Source organism: Mycetomoellerius zeteki, unplaced genomic scaffold (genome assembly GCF_001594055.1).
Source record: "Mycetomoellerius zeteki isolate Tzet28-1 unplaced genomic scaffold, Tzet1.0 scaffold145, whole genome shotgun sequence".
Classification (NCBI taxonomy): Eukaryota; Metazoa; Arthropoda; class Insecta; order Hymenoptera; family Formicidae; genus Mycetomoellerius; species Mycetomoellerius zeteki.
This window is the reverse complement of record NW_017256393.1, coordinates 2,656,606-2,677,652: the sequence shown is the minus strand read 5'-3', so window position 1 is coordinate 2,677,652 and position 21,047 is coordinate 2,656,606. Positions and strand designations below refer to the sequence as shown.

Below are 21,047 nucleotides of genomic sequence, written 5' to 3'. Positions count from 1 at the left end.
ATTCATTAATAATAGGACTACTGTTATATTAATTGATTATTTGATTTTAATCTTAACTGGTATTTATTATTTCAATAGAAATTACAAATCGTCAGTCCCGTAAACAATTGCTTAATAAAATCTTTAATGGCAAAGTTAAAAAGATTATATCGACAGGTGGTGATTTCCCGTTAAACTCTCCTCAGGGATAAATCGCCGATTGTCTGTTAAGGGACGCTTACGGTTGGCAAGATATCTGATAACGACGGGATCCTGTCTTCGATAAAATCCATTTCTGGTATCGGGTGAAGTTCCCATGCCACTTTTATATCAATTCCGATAATTTTATTTTTTTTCGAATTTAAGTGGATATCGAGATGGAACGCCAAGACTTTTGACGATAATACATCTTTAACGTCGGAATGTCGCGTCGGTTCACGCTTTCCGGAAGAAGCAACGGAAAAGGAAGGAAGGAAGGAATGACGGACTCGAGAGTCCTCGGGGATGCCGAGGTCGTCAAAGCGCGAGAAAACTCCACATCGATCGGTAATGTCGCGCACGGAAACGTCCGTTAAAAGTTTGACAGGATCTCATACCCGCAGTCTCGCCGCAAAGTGGAGTTTCAGAAGGTAGACAGGGGTGAAGCAAGAATAGAAATAAAAACAACGCCTTTGGATGCGCCAACAAAGGTTTAAATACGTGCCAGACCTTCTTGTGCGCATCATAACCCCTTTTTAATTTTTTAAAATTAAAATGATAGACGTAAATAATACATTAATACATCCCTAAGAGCCTATCGTATAAATTTTCCAGATACGTCCTAAGTTTGAACAGTAATTAAATACTACTCGGAAAAAGAAAGGAAGGGATTTATTGATCCTGTCGGCCTTCGTTGGCGGCGGGTTCAATGTTCGAGACATGATCAAACAAGTAATTTACGGCGTAATAAGGTTAATAGAACGTGATAGGGTTGATAAGACTTAATATTAAGAAAAATATCGCAAAAAAATATTTTCATTTCGAGGATATCATATGATAGATATTCTGTTTCAATTATCTCTTTCAGTCGCCCTAATTAAATTATAACTGAATTAATTTTATATATAATTAAATTAATTATATAATTATATAATTACTTCATTTTTTATAATTGCTTCTCCAATTTTTTCGTACAATCAACAGAAACTTTCTTTCTTGATATACTTAATGTATTTAATTATTAAATACACTTACTTTATTAAATGCAAGTTATTTCATACACTGCAATTTATTGTCGATCACGAATAGATTTCATTAATATTAATTCTAATTAAAGTATTAAAAAAAGAGAGAAAATACAAAATCTTAAATAATTTCTGAAAATTTTGTTTAAAAGGATCATACCTTTAATTTTATGTAAGTAAAGAAATTCAATTAATAATATAATTAAATAACAATCTCTCTTTCTTTTTATTATTTACAACTTCGAGATTTAATTCGTGAAAATTTTTTCATTTTTATTAATATATCCGAGAAGCTATATATGTATATAGACTTTGGCTTTAACTCTCTCGAAAATTCCGTCAATAAAAGGAATGATGATAGCACGTCAGTACAAATGTTAACATATTTGCAGTTTTAATTTAAATCCGCCCGTGACAGGATTCGAAAATTTCACGTCTCGAAGGAAAGTCACGTAGCAGGGCATGTCTGATCCGATGTCTGATATTCTCCGATGGCAATATAACATAGACGATCAAGACAGCTAAATCCGACGGCGTGACGAGACTGCACGCTCGCATAACTCGGTGAGGAATTTACCAGGGAATATTCTTGACTTCCGGTATTCCCGGAACATTCGTCCGATAGGACATAAGATGTATTAATGCCTAAAATAATTATCTCTTACTTTGGGAATCATAAATAGCAAATCGATTTCGCAGAAAAACATCACGAGTTCAAAACGATCAAGAAATAAAGATGAATGATTGTCAGAAGCATTACATAATTCACGTGCATAACCAATCTATACGCAAATATAAACACTTCGCTAATACTCCAATGCTCGAGCTTACTGCAATGACGAGACGTGCATTCACATTGTTATTAGATAATTCGAAGCAACGGTTCTCAAATTCGCAGAAGATATATTTGCATTAAAATGTAGAACTTTTCAAAAGTATCAAGTTATTATAATGAAAGAACTTCGGAAGAACTTTTATTAGAAAAAATCCATTCCAGTTTAAAATATTTTTCAACTCGAATATTCAATAAATCATATATATATATATATATATATAATGTCTAAAATATTAAAAATGTAAGGAACAATCTTTTATAAATGAATAAATTTTTTATCGAAAAAGCAAGCTTAAAATTAAAAACTATTTTTTTAAATGCATCAAAAATATCATAAAAGCGTTTTAATTTTTACGTAGGTATGCATTATTATTTTTTGGAAATCACAAAATTCTTTCTCAAATAGATAAATAAAAAATTCTTTTGTAACAAAAGAAAAAAGTAACAATCAATTACGTTTTAATTAAATATATACAAATATTTTTATTATTTTAATTGAACGTATAAATCTTAATACGCGAATAATAATTATATCTTTAACATAAAATCAAATACATATCAAATTCAATTTTTTTGTTAAATATAAATAAATGCTCTAATTTAAATAAACGAGAAGCTTTAATAAAACGCCTCGCCGTGAGTCATTAATACGATCTGATAAGACAGATCGCATCGGGCAGTAGCATCACAGTGTAATGATATAGCCTGTTAATGTGACGTGGTACCGGAACAACATCTAGCAGCGTGATTTGTAGTAACGATTGCGACAGTGTCCCGTGTTCGATCGCATGTGCTCGCAATCGCGAAATCCAATCTATAATTTATCCTCGCGGCTACGCATCGCGTCACGAAATAAACCAGTCAATCACAGCTCGGCGTTCTAATCCTATGATGCACACCCGGGAGCTAGAATATATCAACTCCATTTCTCTTTCCTAATTCCAAAAAATTCAATTCAATTTTTGTTGATTATATTTAACGATAAAAAATTGTAACTTCTGAAAACGAAGTTTCTTCATCTTCTTTAGTTATAAAATAAAAGAAGTGAAAAATTTCGCGATAAACAATAATCGAGATATAATTATGCTCGTAATTACGTTTATATATGATATATAACGAGGCCACAAGATAACTAAATTGTGCTATTATTCTATAATTACAAATATTATATGGCGATAGTCTCAGTTGACAGGTGAAATTATCAACCTCCCTTTTTCCTTTGGTGACATTTTAATTACTGCCGACGATATCAATAGCGTAAGAATTGTGAAATACAACCAGCACATGAGATAATCGGCGAAAATGTCACGTGTCATTATTACAACTTATCGTTTTGTGTCGGCATAATGCATACTGCGTCATCGCATAGCTATAACCCGATGCAACTGTGCCAGTTGCGACAAAGGGTGACAAATTATCGTGGCTAGAGTGACGACGAAATTTTAATGTAATAACTCAGCTTTTGAGCATTGTATACAGACTACAATCATAATGTTACCAGATATTATCATTAGTTTGTGCTAATCAAATGCAATTTTCAACAATGTTTATGACAATGTTTAAAACCATCCACCGCTGTATTGGGCACGATTTTATGATGTGTAAAAATATATATTTATCTTGATCAGCCTCTTTTATTCAGCCAATTCGAGAAACTCAGAAATAACGGATTATAAATTTGTTTCTTTCTTATTATATGTGTCACGAGTTTACCGTTATCTTTTAATAAAATAATATAGAAGCAAAAAAGCTTGGTAATTCTGCAAATAGATGTACGTCATCATACTTTTATTAGAAAGAAATCAATCCGTAATTTTCAAACCGCTTGAAGATATCCTATACTAAGAAAATAATTATACTTTAAACAAAAATCAAGAAAAATGAATTAAATAATTATTCAAAAATAATTACTCAAGCAACAAATACAGAGAGTGAATATAGAGAGAAAGGCGCTAAATTATAAACTATAAAGTTATCAAACATTATTTCGGAAGCTCCAATGGACACATTTTTTTGTAGTTTGTCCTTTTTTAATGTAAAACTTCAAAGTTACGTAAGAAAGAAACCTCCAGGTGATAAGGCTAAATAGAGTTTCGTCATCAACATTGTGCGCGAGTAAGGAGCACGTTTTCCTTTTGAGAACCGGGCCTCAGTCTTGATCTGTTAAGGTTACGCGTTATGCTGGCGAAACGTGAGCAACAGCCACCTCCGCATTTTCTCATCGCACGTTCGTTGGCGTGTCGCTTTGTAATAATAACGGCGCGGCCGCTGCAACACGAAGGCGAGACGCGCCTTTCATTACAGTCGCTGCAGCGCGCGCCAAAAGCGCCTAATTGCAGAGATTAGAAACGGCAGCAAAACGAAAACAGTCACGAGAAAAGTCGTACGAAATTCCCCAACATTTTTCACATACAACAATTTTGGACAGATATTTATTATTCTGCAAAAAACAACTATTTAATATGGCTATGTGGCAAAAAAAAAATATAGCATAACCTTAATTTAAATTTTTTAAATAAACTCGCGCGCGTGCGCGCGTAGACAAATCTTTCTTTATTATACTATATAATTGTAAAATCTTGGGACAATTATTTCTGTTGTAGAAAATTAAAACTGAAAGGATTTCACAAAATAAATATTTTCATTGATATCAGAAGACACGATAGTGTCTCGGCGCTAAGATAAACGAAGCGACGAGACCCCTCAATCATGTATCTTTACGTTAAAAATTACTCCTAAGAAAATACTACGAAATTTTAATTTTTTCATTTGAAATTTAGTTTAAGGTTTTGTGAGATTTTGTTTGCAAAATCACCGTTAGATTTCAAGCCTTCGCGCTCACTCGATCGATATCTATATGGCGAACGACCGATTATTTCCCATTACGAAAGGCTTCGTAAATCGCGCGTGTACCAGTATCATCGTTAAGCAGCCACTTTGTCCCGTTACATAGTCAGATAATGAGATTTCCTATGTATCTGCCATGAACTCCAAAGGATATGAACTGATCCTAAGCTATATACTTGCCTAAACATGCCGTATATAAAACGCTATGAAGAACTGTATGAAGTGTACTTTCATTCCTTTGTACAAAATACAAATTTAAAGCATGGTTCAACGTTCTCAAGCATGGAACAGAGAAAAAATTCGTATCGAGTAACCATATAAGAGAGTTTAGAATTTTATAATTATTTAAAATTTAAAATTGATTTTATTCAATAATAATCTTACTGTAAAGAGAGCCTGAACGGTTCTGGGAAATAGCGATAAAATAGTGACGAGATATTCTGAATTTAAAATTCATCCTTTCTTCCCTCTGAATGTAGAATTCGTAACTTAGATCAAACTCAATAATATCCCGTTTCTCGACAGAATAAATTTTTTGTAGCGAGGCAAGTTTACACGTTTCAGTAAATACATCAAAATTGGGATGACTAGCGATTGAGATGATAGCCGATGGCTGTGAATTATTAATGTGGTTTTAAGGGAGAAAGGAGAGAGGAGGGTCACGGATAATTTTGCAGCGAGGCGAATGTGATTACGCGGTTCGTTACATGTATCTGGCATCAATGTTACTTAACGTAGTTGGATGCACACGCTCAAAGTATTCATCGCAACGCTGAAAATCACGTTACAGTCAGTTTTGTGATAATAATAATAATTATAATAAGCGATGCACTATTATACTGCACACAAAAAACATTGCTGCAGAATTTAATCATAATTCGTGTTTTGTATCCATCCTTCAATTATTGATCGGCTAAACAATCCGCAGAACGGCAATTATTACATTGGTGGACAATTCAACGATTAAATTCCACCGCAGATAAATGGAACCGGTTGAACGAGAGAGTGATTTGATCCACTTTTTTACTCGGCCGTTTTGGAAGCTGTATTTTCAGTTCGTGTCATTATTCAATTTTATTCAAAACGCTTTCCTCTCAACGCATTGTGAAAAACGCCAAATAATTATTGAGGCGTTGAAAAATGCAAATCTCTTTTTAAAAGGATTGATTTTTGAAAAAGCTTTATATTTTTCGTAAAAATCATAAATTATTTAATGTTTCCTCTTAATTTTGAAAATTTTATACATATATATGAAAAAATGATTGACTGTACATGATATACAGCTCAAACTAGAGCTAAATAACATTAAAATTATAGCACAATGCTGTATAAAATTAATGATTGTGTAGCCAGTAAATATATTAATCTTTTTATAGCTCACATGAAACAAGAATTTTGTGTGTTGATAAATTGTAATAATTATTTCAGCTAATAATGAGTGTGTAATTTTAATCGGTATTAAGTGGATACATTTAAATAGCATTAAATTATACGTGCCTTCTTACAAATTCCATGCCATCGTTCTATTTTAATAAATAAAGTGTATTTATTTTGATACCTCATTTATTTGTCATACGTCGTTGAATCATTTTAATAGTTTTTAACTTCATTGGATATTAAATATACTGATAGTCACAAAGATGAAGAAAAAGGTTCGCTGAGAGATGAATTGAGCTAACAGCTTTCTGTGTAATTATTCGGGAACAATCTGTCTAAAATCGTTAACAGTGCAACAGTACCATTGACTACAAATCCAACTCAATTATCGCGGACAAGAAATCTTCTGCGAAATCTCTTGCGAAACTTCGCCCGAGGAAAGTTTACGTCAACAGTGCACAGTACAGAGGGAAGGCAGTAGTCTGTCGTTTGTGTACGCTCACGGATTCGCACCCCTATTAACAATACAACAATAATGCCAACGCGAAATTCACGCGAGCGAGGCGACGAATAACGACGAGTCGGCCGATTATTAAGCCGGGAATCCAACACCCGCGATTAACGCGGAATTACCGGGACACATTGCATCTCCTGTCGTCGTGATAATGCACGCTCGCAATGATGGAATTTAAGCTGTGGAATCCGCAGAGAGTCGGGATGCACGCCGAGTAACTTCCAAGATGCGCTTTGCGAGATTCGCATGGAGCTAGAATTGGTACTTAACGCTTCGCCGAAGATGCAGAGCGTAGATTTATTGCAAGAGATATATAGCAAGTCGGAAACTCGATATGTCTGCCAAACGTTCCAAATGGCTTAGCTTACCAATTCGAGTTAGTAGATTAATAAATGATTTTCACATAAATGACAAAAGTTTCAAATTTACGAGATATTTTCAAACGTATAAAATAATGTAATTCGTAAGCAATAATTTAGTTATAATTATCTAAAGTTCATTTAAAAATTCAACGTCTAAAAGTTAGATATTCAATATTTAATTCGATATTCGACCTAGAATATTTAGAAGAAAAAAATTCGACATCCAATTCTTAATATCTAAATATTTCGTGTTTTATGCTCAAATAATATGTAATGTCTTTTTATAATTTGTTAAATAATAAAAAGCTCCGAAGAGCCGATTCGTGCAACAACACTGGTGCCTAATAAAAAAGCCAAAGCCGGATGAATAAAGCAGACAGACGACACTTACCTGGTCGTGTTGATCGTAAAGATAGTCTCGATGGATCGACGATCGAGCACACCGCCGCTAAGCAGATACTGGACGGCGATCAGCGCGAGGACGACGCAGGCGAGCACCTTGAGATGGGCACGATGCCACAGTGCCACGGCTGCGGCGGCCACAGGCATTGCATGCGCGAGACACCATAACTCCCTTCTAGCCGCCGTTAGAGGAGCACCACCGTGCACCACGAGGCACTCCTCCCTGCTGGCCGCTTCCAGTTTCAGCTGCAGCTGCAGCCCTCAGGCCAGGGACCGACCCTGTTACAGTTCTTCTCCTCCCTGAATGAGCACGAAGGGAGAAAAGCCGCCTGGGGCTCCTCACTTCCGCTCACTAGGAGCATCACCCTCGCAGCGCTTCGCGACCGTCCCCTCGGACGATAATACCTGTGCAACAGAAATGTTCAGAAACGTTAAGAAAGTTTCTTGCTATGAGGAATCTATTAATTAATAACACAGGCCTGCATGGGTTGATTGGGATTTAATAATGTTTTCTTACATAATTTTTTGCGCTGAATCCGAATTCGGCTGCAGAATTGCTCTGTTACGTCAAAATTTCGAGATATCCTAAAATTGTCAAAAAAGCCGTTTTCAACCATATTTTAAATTAAATTAAAAATTAAGAAAATTTTTGTTGTCAATATCATTGAACTTTGAATAAGTATATCTCCGAAAGAAAAAATCGCTTTGAGATGGTTCAAAATGGATTTTGAAAGGGTCGTATAGTAGTAAATGATACCATTGATGGATTTGACAATAAAAATTTTCTTAATTTTTAATTTAATTTAAAATATGGTTGAAAACGGCTTTTTTGACAATTTTAGGATATCTCGAAATTTTGACGTGATAGAGCAATTCTGCAGCCGGATTCGGATTCAGCGCAAAAAATTACGTAAGAAAATATTGTTAAATCCCAATCAACTTTCAATACCTCCAATTTTGCAGGCCTGTGTAATTAATTTATTAACAATTAATATCAATATAGTTATCAGTTTTTTACATATAAAGCTTTATCATAAAATTAATCATATACATAATTTAATTATACCGTGAATTACTTTATTTATAATTAGGTATAGGGAATATACATTTATTAAAATTTATTTCGATACTCTGACCTATTGACTAATTACATTACATTCTATAATTTATTAACATGTCATAATATTGATTTCTTCTTTAATCAATTATTCTCAATTTTGATTCGCTAGAAGGAGAGAATATTTCTGTGACACAAACATATAAAATATGAAAAAGACATGTGAAATATGTTTAAAATTTCTATAAAAAGGAGTAGCAGAACCCGTTGATAAAATATTATTTTTGCATATTTAGATTCAGATTTAATTACGTCATAAATGTGGATACCGGTGGCTCCGTGTGAGAGAACGACGATCATAAATTCGTAACCGAGGTCGCAAGTTCAAACCATGCATCTTATATATGGATAATTTTGTATTGGCTTTCACAGAAGAATTTTTTAGACCTAGGTGACTTTTTGAGTAGGTTCAGACATATAAGGACTGATATAGTCCCACTTATCCTCCTCCTATTACTACTACTATTACTACTACATCATAATTAAAATGTATGAAAAATATTTTATTAGCCAATTCTTTTCCACAGAATAACAAAAAAACATGAGGATAGATTTAAATAAAAAATTAATTATGTGTGTTTTCTCCTTCTTGTGAGTAAAGAAAAATAATTTAAGTGCGATGTATAGAGATGCGAATTTTTCACAAGATCTTTCGCTTGACCTCGCCTTCAAGTTCCTAGCTAATATCACGCGGGGCCATTAACACCGTAAACTATAAAATTTATCGCAAGGCAACCTGGAAAAATGTAATAATACCAGCAGTATATTGTATACTTTCCGAAAGTTATGACCCGTGCTCGATGAAATGAAAAGGAAGTTCTTGAAGATATGGAGAATTAATAACGCTATATATGATAGTACTAAAAATGAGCTTACTTGATAGTATTATAATTCTATTGTCAATTTTTATTGAGATATCACTATGTCATATCATAATGTCACTATGTCTATATCATAATGTCGACAATTTTATTACATAGTTTAGTTCTTTTGTCGCCTTTTTGTATAAAAGTAAATGAAGCATTATACTCAATTTTGAAAAAAAGTTAATTAATATTTAATAATCAATATTTTAACATACAAAGACACAAGCTTCTTGTTGAATAATGTAGAAAATATAAAAATCTAATTAATATTTAAAAAATTTAAAAGAAAAGGAACACAGAAAAATCGGTTTTCTGCAGATAAAAAAGAAATAATGTGCCATTTTTTAAAATAGTGTAGAAAATTGTGTTCCATCAAAGTGATATTAATATAGCTATGAGTTCATTTGTACAAACGGATGGTAATAACATTAACGAGAGATGCAGCCGAATCCGATACGTTGTCGGGGAAATCACTACATTATTGGAACTTCGTCGGATCAAACTACGTCAGTTACTCTACACCACGCCGACCGAAACTAATTCGAGTTTATGTGTTGGGGGCGCTTCTGAATAGTCGTGTTTAATGAGTTAGAGGACTTATCGACCTGCGATGGCAACTCATTCGATTGTTTTGGCGCAATCTTTATTATAGTAACTCGTCTATTAAAAAGTAATTATCGGCCTTTATTATCGCCGATAATACGGCGGAGATTTCAGATCCTGGCTCGTTCTGCATGTTTTCGGTAACTCAGTTTGATTAATCTGTTGATTAATTAATTGGTAAATTTGCCAGACTACATGAATAAACACGCGTATGGTTCTACGCGAATGCAGATTTGATCGCGCAACTTTGCCCAAAGCGGAATTTGTTATGATACAGCGAGAGTGAGATTAAAGAAGAAAACTTCTGTAATTGCCAATTTGAAGCGAAAAAGAAAAATCGAGTTGACACACGGTGCTTTATTGTCAGTAATTACAAAACAAAAGCTGAATTTTAACAATCTGTAAACCTTATTTTCATTTCATATTTTTTTTGTAAAATCAGTAAAACAAATAAAAATTATAATAATATATTCATATTCTGCTGTTTTATATCTGTGTGTAATTACACTCCACATTAAATATTCTTTAAACAAAAACAAGTTGATTGATGCAGCATATATTTTTGTCATATACATATAAATATATTTAATATAATTTATTAAAAATAAATTATAACATAAAATTAATCGTTTAAAAACAATTCATTGCTTATTGCTATTATTATTCTTCTGTACATTTCCATATTTCGTATAGCGTGCATTTATTATTTTCTCAGACATGTATTTCATTCACAATACATTCACTCGATTTGTTCTATTATCATAAAACTCTCTTATACTCATCTTTTCCTCGTGTATATTATTATATACGAAAGATGAGTATTTATGTATTCCGTGCTAAGAAGTCTGGAATATTGCTTCCGTCCTCTCCTTCTTGTCTTTCGCGTGCTTCGATGTAAAACAATGCTAAAGGTAGGTCGTGCTCTCCGTCTATTCATACCATGAGCGCCTATGTTTAATATGCAGTCGTAATTCCAACCCCCTGCCTGTAATTCCCTCTTCCTTTCACCCCCCTCTCTCACTCTCTCTTGTCCTCTGTTGTTGTTACTGGCTGCCCGCGCGTTATCGTCCGGCTCCACTCTAGCGTACGATATAGCGCGCCCTGATTTCTCTTTGAAAATAGATGACGGTACATTACGGGTGACACTGATATGAGGAAGGATAAGATACGATCTCATGCTATTAGGAAAAAATGCAACCGGCGGTGGAATCTCGTGAGGGAAAAAATTACGAGATATATTTTGGTATACGAAATCGAAACTGCTTGTTGATCATTAATTAACGTCAATCAACATTAGATACATTATAATAAATATAATGTCGTACTAATGTTGATTTATATATACAGGGTATCCCGTAAGTTTTTGCCAACCGCTTTTGTGTAGAGCGGACTAAACTGAGTCGAAAAGTCCTCTACCATTCTGCAATTTTCGCAATGGTTATTAATTACTAAAAATCACTAAATATTGGTGTTCAATAATTTTTTACTGAAATGCTATCAACTATATTTGGCAATTTTTAGTAATTAATAACCATTGCGAAAATTGCAGAATGGTAGAGGACTTTTCGACTCAGTTTAGTCCGCTCTACACAAAAGCGGTTGGTAAAAACTTACGGGACACTGTATATATATTATATATATTTACTATATTAACAATGTCTCTCGTGCAAAAGTAAAATGTAATTTCTTAAAAAAAATGGCGAAAAAAAAGAATTTTTCATCAGGCCAGTATCAGTAGACTACGTATTGAAAATTGAGATTAAAGATTGAAAGATTGAAATCTGACCAATTAAAACAAAAGGAGGTAAAATTTCTTTATCCTCATAGGTAAAATTTCAATCTTCAATCTCAATCTTCAATGCGCGCGTAGTCCGGCCTCAGAATGTCTCGCTCATCTAATTTGAATCAAATTTTCTTTTAACAGAATCATGACTTTAAATATATTATCCATAGATATTCATATAAATATAATTGTCTGTATTACAATATTACAAACTTTTTCATTACATTATGGAAATATTTAACTTCGAAATTTTTTCCAATCCGTGGAAAGCTACAGCATCCAATTCAATATTGGTAAAAGCATTAAAATCATTTCACATTGAGTATTCTAATAAATTGGCATGATATAGTCGACAGCAATGGCCAAGATTAAAAATCCCGAACGACCAATTCTATTTGACAACAATATTCTTTCTCCCGTCACAGCGGTGGTACCCTTTTCCCTCAAGGGTGGGCGCGAAATGCGACACGGTGCTCCATCACCCGGAGTGGAAAACATCATTCGAAGGCGAAAAACCACGGCTTTTCTACTTTTCGAGCTATCGGATTTTCTCGCTCGGCAGTCGTCAGGATTTCCGTACTTCTCAAAAGACCAAGTTGACGCACAAGAAAGTCCCTTGTGTCCCATTTCTGTTTTTCTTTCTCGCGAAAAGAGTTCATGATTGCACGCGATGTGACGAAAAGACAATCGATAATTTCGAAATGTGCCCACAATAAAGGGCAAGAGAATGTATCTCTGATGTTGCAGTTTCGAATAATTTCACTACTACCATTCCATACATTCCATTCATTCCTCTGATCATTACAGATAGGTTATCTAGCTCTATTTCAGTTCAGTACTTCGAACGCAATTTCAGAAATGCACAACTAATGCCGCTTTTGATTAATCGTAATCATCGAAATTCTTTATTGCTTTCAACAATCGTCGGCTTTATTACTTTCCGAGGTGTATAAAAAAGAAAATAACGTGCGCGCGGCTATACTTTTGTATGCACTCTGCAGCTGCGTACTTTATTTATGGCTGTATGAAAATTTAAAGATAGATATGCACGGTTGAATTCTGCAAGAATACAAAAATGCGCTAGGCGGAGCATGAGCGTAAAAGACAGATCGTAAATTTTATGTAGTAGCTACTCGAGCCACCCCAGATCGTCATCGTACAATAGTACCGAAATATCGAAACTTTGTACCTGATGTTGCGTACAACATTAGGTATATATATAATAATATCTTATACTTGTATCTACCTTTTCTATTTCGACGTTAGATCGACATTATAATGGCGCTGAAACAATATCATATTTTGACGTAAGAAATACAATAAAAAATAATGATTCAATTATGATAAAATGTAATAAATTAATAAAAACGCAAAAGAACTGCAAGATTAAAAAAAATAGATTCCTGCCATCTAAATATAACGTGAAATATAAAGTTTAGTCTAATCTGCCTTTAAAATTGCTCATTCAGAACCGATAGATAACGAAGGAAGTACAAAATGCACCGCGTATGGAATCACCCGTCTGTCACGGTTGACTCGTTTTGATAAAATGCGTATTTTGCGCCGTCGCGGTATTTCATTTCCTCTGTAAAACGCGCGTTCGTCGTAGCCGATCCCTTCTCTATCGGCGAGCAAAAACCTCTCGACGACGTCGCCAATCCGTCTCACCGCAAAATACGCGACTGCGAAAAAAGAGAAAAAGAAAGAGAGAGAGAGAGAGAGAGAGAGAGAGAGAGAGAGAGAGAGAGAGATGGATACAAATAATAGCCCTCTCTCGCCTTGCATTTATCCCTGTCACTCGGTGACAAAACAAGTAAGCTCCAAGAACGGTCATGACAAGAGTCATTCGCCCCATGTCGGAAATATTACCGCGCTCCTCCATTATCTCGTGGCATTATGAGGATATTATAGATACGTTCTCGCGACATTTATAACTCGTTACAACTTCCCCAAAACTATTGTACGTCCACCCTAGTTTCTTGTCTTCCTGCGCTCCTATTGACTTGATGGGATCCTTTCTCATAATGCTCCTCTTTTACTGTTTGGAACCACGTTACGATGTGTCAGGTCGAATCATATCAGATTGCTAAAATGGCATAGTTGGAGAATAATATCCCAAAGCTAATCAAAACTAATATCTGATATAAATTTCGTGAGTGTACTTAGTTCTTGCCGAAGATAACGTAATGAAGACAGCGTCTTCATGCAATGATTAAGATGCAAATTGAAACTGTTATAGATAATATATATATATAATTTTTTTTACTGTGTGTGGAGATGCTGTACGTAATTAAGAGAGACGTGAGTCGGTTCTGAATGAGCAATTTTAAGGGCAGATTAGATTAAACTTTATATTTAACTTTATATTTAGAGGGTGGGAGTCTATTTTTAAAATCTTACATCGGCTTTTCCTTGAATAAAATTTGTTACAATTCATTTATCTTATCGTATTTTATGTCTCAAGATATAACATTATTTCAACGCTTTTATTTCACTATAGTGGCTTTCTCTTCCTGCAACAAATAAAGGAATTCGAGTATATACAGTATTGTACAATTTGCACTTGACTTCCGCACTGAAGAGGACTCAAATCCAGAATCAACATTTGTAGTTAACTTCATTGATAAGGACCTACATTCCAATTGTTTGCAAATTATATCGCCGTATAAATATATTTTATCACCGTATAAACATATTATTGACGTACTGGCAACGGCAGAAGCTCATACAGACAATTTACTAACATTTGATTTATTCTTTCATCGGAATAGGCAAAAGGAGAATAGATCGATGCAGGACCAACAAGCCATGGTTTACAAAAGAGGTAAAAGAACTCGCCGAGAAAAAGAGACAAGCATTTAAAAGCTGCAAAACGGCAGAAGGGCAGGAGATACTCGTACACGTATATTAGAAACGAAACGAACGCACGTATGGACCAGTTAAAGAAAGAGTATTGGGAAAAGTTCTCGAGATCAATGGATCATGCACGGCGCCCAGAGGAAAATATGGAAATTGCTGATGGTAGAGCTCTCACATCCAGGATCTGCGACGGTTGAATGTTAAGCTCAAAACACAATGCGAGGCAATAGCGATAGCGATAGACATAGCGATAGCGATAGCAAAAGGAATAGAGGAATCCAACATATAAGAATCCATATGTCAATGCACATAGGAACACGGAATAAGACGATAGAGATAAATTTCCGATGAGTTGGAATTATGTGTCTATCGCCTTATAGCCTATACCAATCAGCGTTCAGATTTTTCATTCTGTTTATGTGTGCTATCACCTCAAAGCAGATGGAAGAATATACTATAGTCTATATACGAGATCGGATTGGTTGGCATTTTTATTTCTTTCGCGGCATTGTGCAATGCAACGACATTGTGAGAAGACAATTATATATCGCTTATTTCTATACCATTCCTATCGCTATTCTTGTCGCTGTTGCCTCGCATTGTGTTTAGGGCTTTATAGTTTGTAATGATATAATGTATAGTCTATTGTGGATTCTTGGCCTCTGGCGTTATTTTATATTGTTTTTTATGGTCGAAAAAGGTGTTTAACCTATACTGTATGCATGAGTCTATTAGCAAGTCTCCGTTCTCGTTCCTCACGTGAAGATCCTCGTTGAATCTTTGTTTTATTCCTGTGATGACGTCATTTTTCTCCGATAATTTATTCTTGAAGCTACAAAATACTAATAATTAAGTTTGGAAAAGCATCAATTTCATTTTAACTCTTTTTCTCCTATGTTTCGCGTAACATATGTACGACACAAATTATATAAAGCGTACAAATTTCAGCGACAATCCATTATCGCAATTCTATTAACTATGCTATTCTCCGAATTTTCAGAGACAGAGATAAAAATCGATCGCGATATAACACAAGCAATTACATAATCCTGAATTAACTTCTCGCGACAATATCACGGATGATAACCGGTATTGAAAATTTGAAAGATCGTAATCAAATCGGTTATGCACAATCAGTGTGTGACGCGAGCAAGATGTAGCCCGATAAAATGTACGAGTAACACGATAACTAGAGTGCCCGTTGCCATCTTTATTAGACCGGAACCATCTTCTCCGTACGTACTCTACGTATAAACCGTTGCATTTGACGTTACTTCTTGTCTCTTTTTCTCATACGCTCGTTTATTTAATTAAAAACGCGATCACGCGTGCGTTTACACACTTCCGCGCAATGAAGTCTCCGCGTGACACGAAGAGCGGGCGCGACGCTGTTGGTAATTGCATTCTGCGCCAATACCGCGGAGCTGCATTGTCGCAAATATTGTCAACGGGAATGGTGAAACGGCAGGTCGTTAAACACGACAGCTGGATCCGTGACGAAACGATCGGCCGCGAATTAGCACGCCCGCGCGCGTGTAATCGCCTCTTTGCATTCTGCGCGCGAATCGCGGCTCCTATTTGCATACGAACTAAGAGCGGTAAAACTGGCGTGACGACGCGGCGTTTTGCGTGAATATATCCCGCGGGATGCATCCCGCAGGATCGGTCGCGATATTTCAACCCTTTTGACCGTAAAATTCGTCGCGCGGAATTTAAGTGAGAGCGCAAGTATAATTTTTCACTAAAAATAGGTGGGGTTTTATTTGTGAACATGTGATCACGACATTTTTTAAACAATTCGTATAGTACACTGAAAAAAGCCTAATAATAGTTACTAAATGTCGAGTAAAATAATTTCAATCAGATATTCGGTTACTATAACAAAAAAAGATATCGTTTTTTTCAGTATTTAGCAATTATTAAAATATAAAAAACGGTTGATTATATTATTATGTTCAATAATACTTACTAAATATTTAAAAAAGTAAAACTATTTTTTATTATATTAACCAAATATTTTTTTAAATTATTTCACGTAACATTTGATAGCACACTGAATAAAATGCATATAATTTTATATGGAAATTACATGTTCATGACTGGCAAATTACTTAAATATGATTGGAAATTTACTGGAAATTGTAAATTTCCAATCATATGTAGGTAATTTTCCAGTCATAAACATGTAATTTCCATGTAAAATTACATACATTTTTTTCAGTGTTACTACAATATTTTTTTAGTGTACTATTCGTCACGGATAAATAATTCATGTGGCGATAAAGTTACGACAAAAAGTTTATTAAAAATAATAAACTTTCCGGTTCCTAATAAAAAATATGTATGTTTTAAGCTAGTTTTATATTTTTTGTTTCCTTAAGAGCAAATTAATGCTAAAAATAGACTCAAGAATTTTATGAATAAGAAAGGATAAAAAAGCACATACATTGGCTAATGTCCTACATACTTCATTCTCTTATAATGACTCATGCTAACAAATTTTTTTCATTTCTATTTGTTTATTTTGTGTAAAGCAAGAACAAATGAATAATTCGTAATTTTTCATCAAGTGAACATCTGAGTCTATGGTACGGAAGTATGGTGCTTCGATAGAATGAGCAAATACCCAGCAAAATATTCAACACACATTTGCGCGTCATTACATCGGAACAGTTATTGAGGACAAGACCAGATTACTTTTTCATAGGCGTAACTCCAAGTCGAATGTCGAATAATTTCCACGTTGTGAATGCATATCGACCGCGCCGTCATTGCATGGATTACGTCGCGTGGGCGGAATATTTAAAGAGGACATCATGCTCCTGGGGAAGAGTCTTGGTCGGAGGTATTATCGTATTCACTCCTCGTGGTACATGTTCCTGCGCGCAGGTGTGCGCACATATACGCATACTGTGCAGAAGATGTTGCGAGGCAACGAGGAAGGACGAGAGCGAGAAAAAATGAAAGAGAGAGAGAGAGAGAGATATGAAATAGAAAGAAAAAACAACGTAGGAAAACAAGATTCAAGTTTAATTTATTAATTCCACTCTCAGCAAAATTGCAGAAATGTAATTAAAATGTTGTAAATGAAAAAACTAAAAGGATAAATTAAAAGAAGAAAAACATTAAAAATATATTTACGAATCACATATATTGTACCTTCAAAAAACATAATTTTGAATATATTATAAATAAATATCAAGAATATCATATATTGCAGAAATATACATATTAATTAAAGTAAGAAAAGTAGAAATCATCAATAGATTTATAGAATTTATAGTCCTATAAAAGACTTTGCATTTACAAAAGAATACGTATGGATAATTACTCAGATAGATAAAGAAAATTCTTTAATTATACGTACGCCGTCTAAGCATCGGCTAATAATTAATCACTGAGTAATACCGCGGAAACATGAATGTATAATGAGACAGGGAGAAATACACGACTGTTCAAGGCAAGGCTCCGTTTGTGCTTGGAGATATCTATTCCAACAGGATCAAGCCTAGAGGGAGGATAAAGCAACCCTTGGCATTGTACGCGTCGTTGCTTGTTCCTCTATCCTGAATTCTCGATTCTATTAAACCAAGTGCGGCTGCACTCCGGCATGCATCGCACGTCGCAATGCAGCAGCCAGAGTTGCGCCAGATAGAACGATACGCATGTGTCCGATTTTACTGAGTGAGAGAGAGAGAGAGAGAGAGAGAGAGAAAGGAGAATAACATGCAGGAATGTTTGCCAGTATCCAACGAAAATGGCCGTGGTCAAGGTCCACGTCAAAGTTGTTCGCTTCAGTTCGCTTCTCTTTCTGTTTCAAAGAATAAAATTTGGAAAAATCTCGACTAAATTTGGGTACGTCGAGTGATATTCAGCAAGTTTTTTGAATTTTATTGTAATCATGAATACATTTGAATGTATCTCATACAAAAATAATATCAAAGTCTGAGACTTTTGTCAAAAAATCCGATAAACGTTTCTTTAAACATTCCTCTTTAAAAATACGTAAGTTTAAATTTACAACCCAGAAAATATAAACAAAATTTTCTAATTAATTCATCGTGATAATAAATCCAACTTTAATATGCAATATATTTGATATTATATAAATGCGTTGTAAGTATAAACATTTGTGATAAATTCAATTATTTTATATTTGCAAAAATTAATATCATTGTCACATTATCTACAGTTACGTCATATACGTGGATTTCTTCTACAAAGCTATACTTAACTTACCTATTTCATTCTGTCCACTTATTATAAAATAACTTATTATAAAAAAATAACATGACTTTTGCATGTATTAGATTATTGTTCAAATATAAAATGAAAATTGTTTAAATATAGAATCAATTGCGATATAAGTAGTAATTCATATTATTTTAAGCAATTTTCCTCGAAAAGAAAGAAGATAAAAGAAGAGCATAGCAAAAATTGCGCGTATATTATTCTTAAGTACATCACGCGCACGGTAAGCATCGTCATGAAGTAACGCCATGCCGGTAATTTAGCGACTTATCAGCGACTATAAAGAGGACTTCCTACCATTATCCCGGCAGCTTAGTTACAGTTTCGTTACGTCAATTGCCTTTGCAGTGTAACTTCTGGTAGCCCTTTCTGTTCGCCATGGCGGGCGTTTCGCCGGAGGACGCAGTAATTGTGTTAACGTCGTCATTACGTTACATCGCCGCCTTGATAGCGCGCGATTTGATTATCGCAGTTACAAATTAATCGAGCAATCATGAGTCGCCCTAATGATCCTGCTTCGTTAACGATGTTTACAGCTATAAAGGATGTATTTGAGCTATAAATCGTAAGGATACTAACAAATAATAACAGCAAAGAAAACAGAAATTGTTCGAAAAGGTATGATCGATCTAAATTGGAATGAGAATATTAAAGAAAATTTGATGTTTGAGAGTATTATAAGTTGAGTATTTTGATTCAAATATAATATCAGTAAATTATAAATTAAATTTTGTTAAATTTAAATATTTATTATTCAAGACGCGCATGGTGAAAAAGGATAAAAATTAAACTAAAAATTATAAGTTTAAAATTCTTCTTGAAAGTGATATAAAAGTCTTGGAAAAAATTTAGAAAATAATTTCAAGATCAATACGCCGAGCTTATCTGGCCTTTATAAAAATTCTTCAAGTTTCAGAAACCGAACTTACGAAGCTTCCAAAATAAGCATCTCATATATCATTCTGCCGTGCCACAGAACGCGATTTTATTCCTGCAACACCCCTCGAGAAATGCGATATAGTTGTCAAATCAATGACGTGACGTGAGTATATACATCGCGATCTATTAAAGTTCAGAACTTACTATTGTACAAAGAAGGAAATTTAAATTTCATATTTACATATAAAAATCTAAGAAAGTCTTCAGCGCACAAAACAGTTTATAAATAGATAAAAACAATAATTATTATATTACGAGAATACGAGGATTAATCATGTATCTAATATTGTACACTATTTAATATCGCACATTGGTTAAAAATATTTTCCGCCATAATCAATATCGCAGTTGTAAAAAGATTAAAAATCTTATCAGTGTATACTATCCGCTGTCATATCATTATCGATTAAATAATGCTTCGTTGAACATCTAATGTTCGCGGACATTATCATTAAGAACTCGTCGACCTCGATCTTAATGTCCTATAAAAATTCAATAAGGAATGTCGGATACATCTTTTGCACATAAAGTATCGCAAGAATTTATAATCTACTCTGATTAACTTTTTGAAAGCGTTTGTCAGACTATTCTTTGTATTGTCTCTATCCTCCATATTTATTGTATATTTTTTGTTATTTATCTCTCATACATATATACCTGTTTGTGTCCCATCTTATCATGAAGGATGATAAAACAAAAAACTTAAAAGAATGCATTTATTCATTTCAAGGTCTCCATTAAAGTAAATTATCTGGTAAAACGTAAAAATTATTTTCAATTTACTCGTGACGTAATGTTACGCTCTAGTTACTTCCTACTCAGAAACCACTGTAAATCGACACTTTCTGTGCCAATTATAGCGTTTCTGTCGAAATATTATATTCGTTGCGCATATCCTACTCATTCGCACTTGCGTATAGTTTTGAAACAGGTTTTGTACAGGTGGAATTCTGCTTCGTAGAGAATAATTCATAAAAAATACTTCTGTCTTTTGATTGTTCAGCAAAATTTTCCATGCATGAAAAAAACACATAAATAGAGTATATAATATAAATACATACATACAATATAAAGATACATTAAAATTTTG

At 34.1% G+C, this 21,047-nt stretch overlaps 1 protein-coding gene across 2 annotated transcripts in view; it reads right to left on the bottom strand.

The window, feature by feature from the left end:
- LOC108732058 (beta-1,4-N-acetylgalactosaminyltransferase bre-4) overlaps positions 1-21,047 on the bottom strand; it is a 125,004-nt gene that overhangs the window by 20,753 nt on the left and 83,204 nt on the right. For both annotated transcript variants that reach the window (XM_018462682.1, XM_018462681.1), the window contains exon 4: positions 7,529-7,944. In XM_018462682.1, coding sequence (XP_018318184.1) covers positions 7,529-7,686 — 158 coding nt within the window. In that variant the 5' untranslated portion in view covers positions 7,687-7,944. The remainder of the gene's footprint in view (positions 1-7,528; positions 7,945-21,047) is intronic.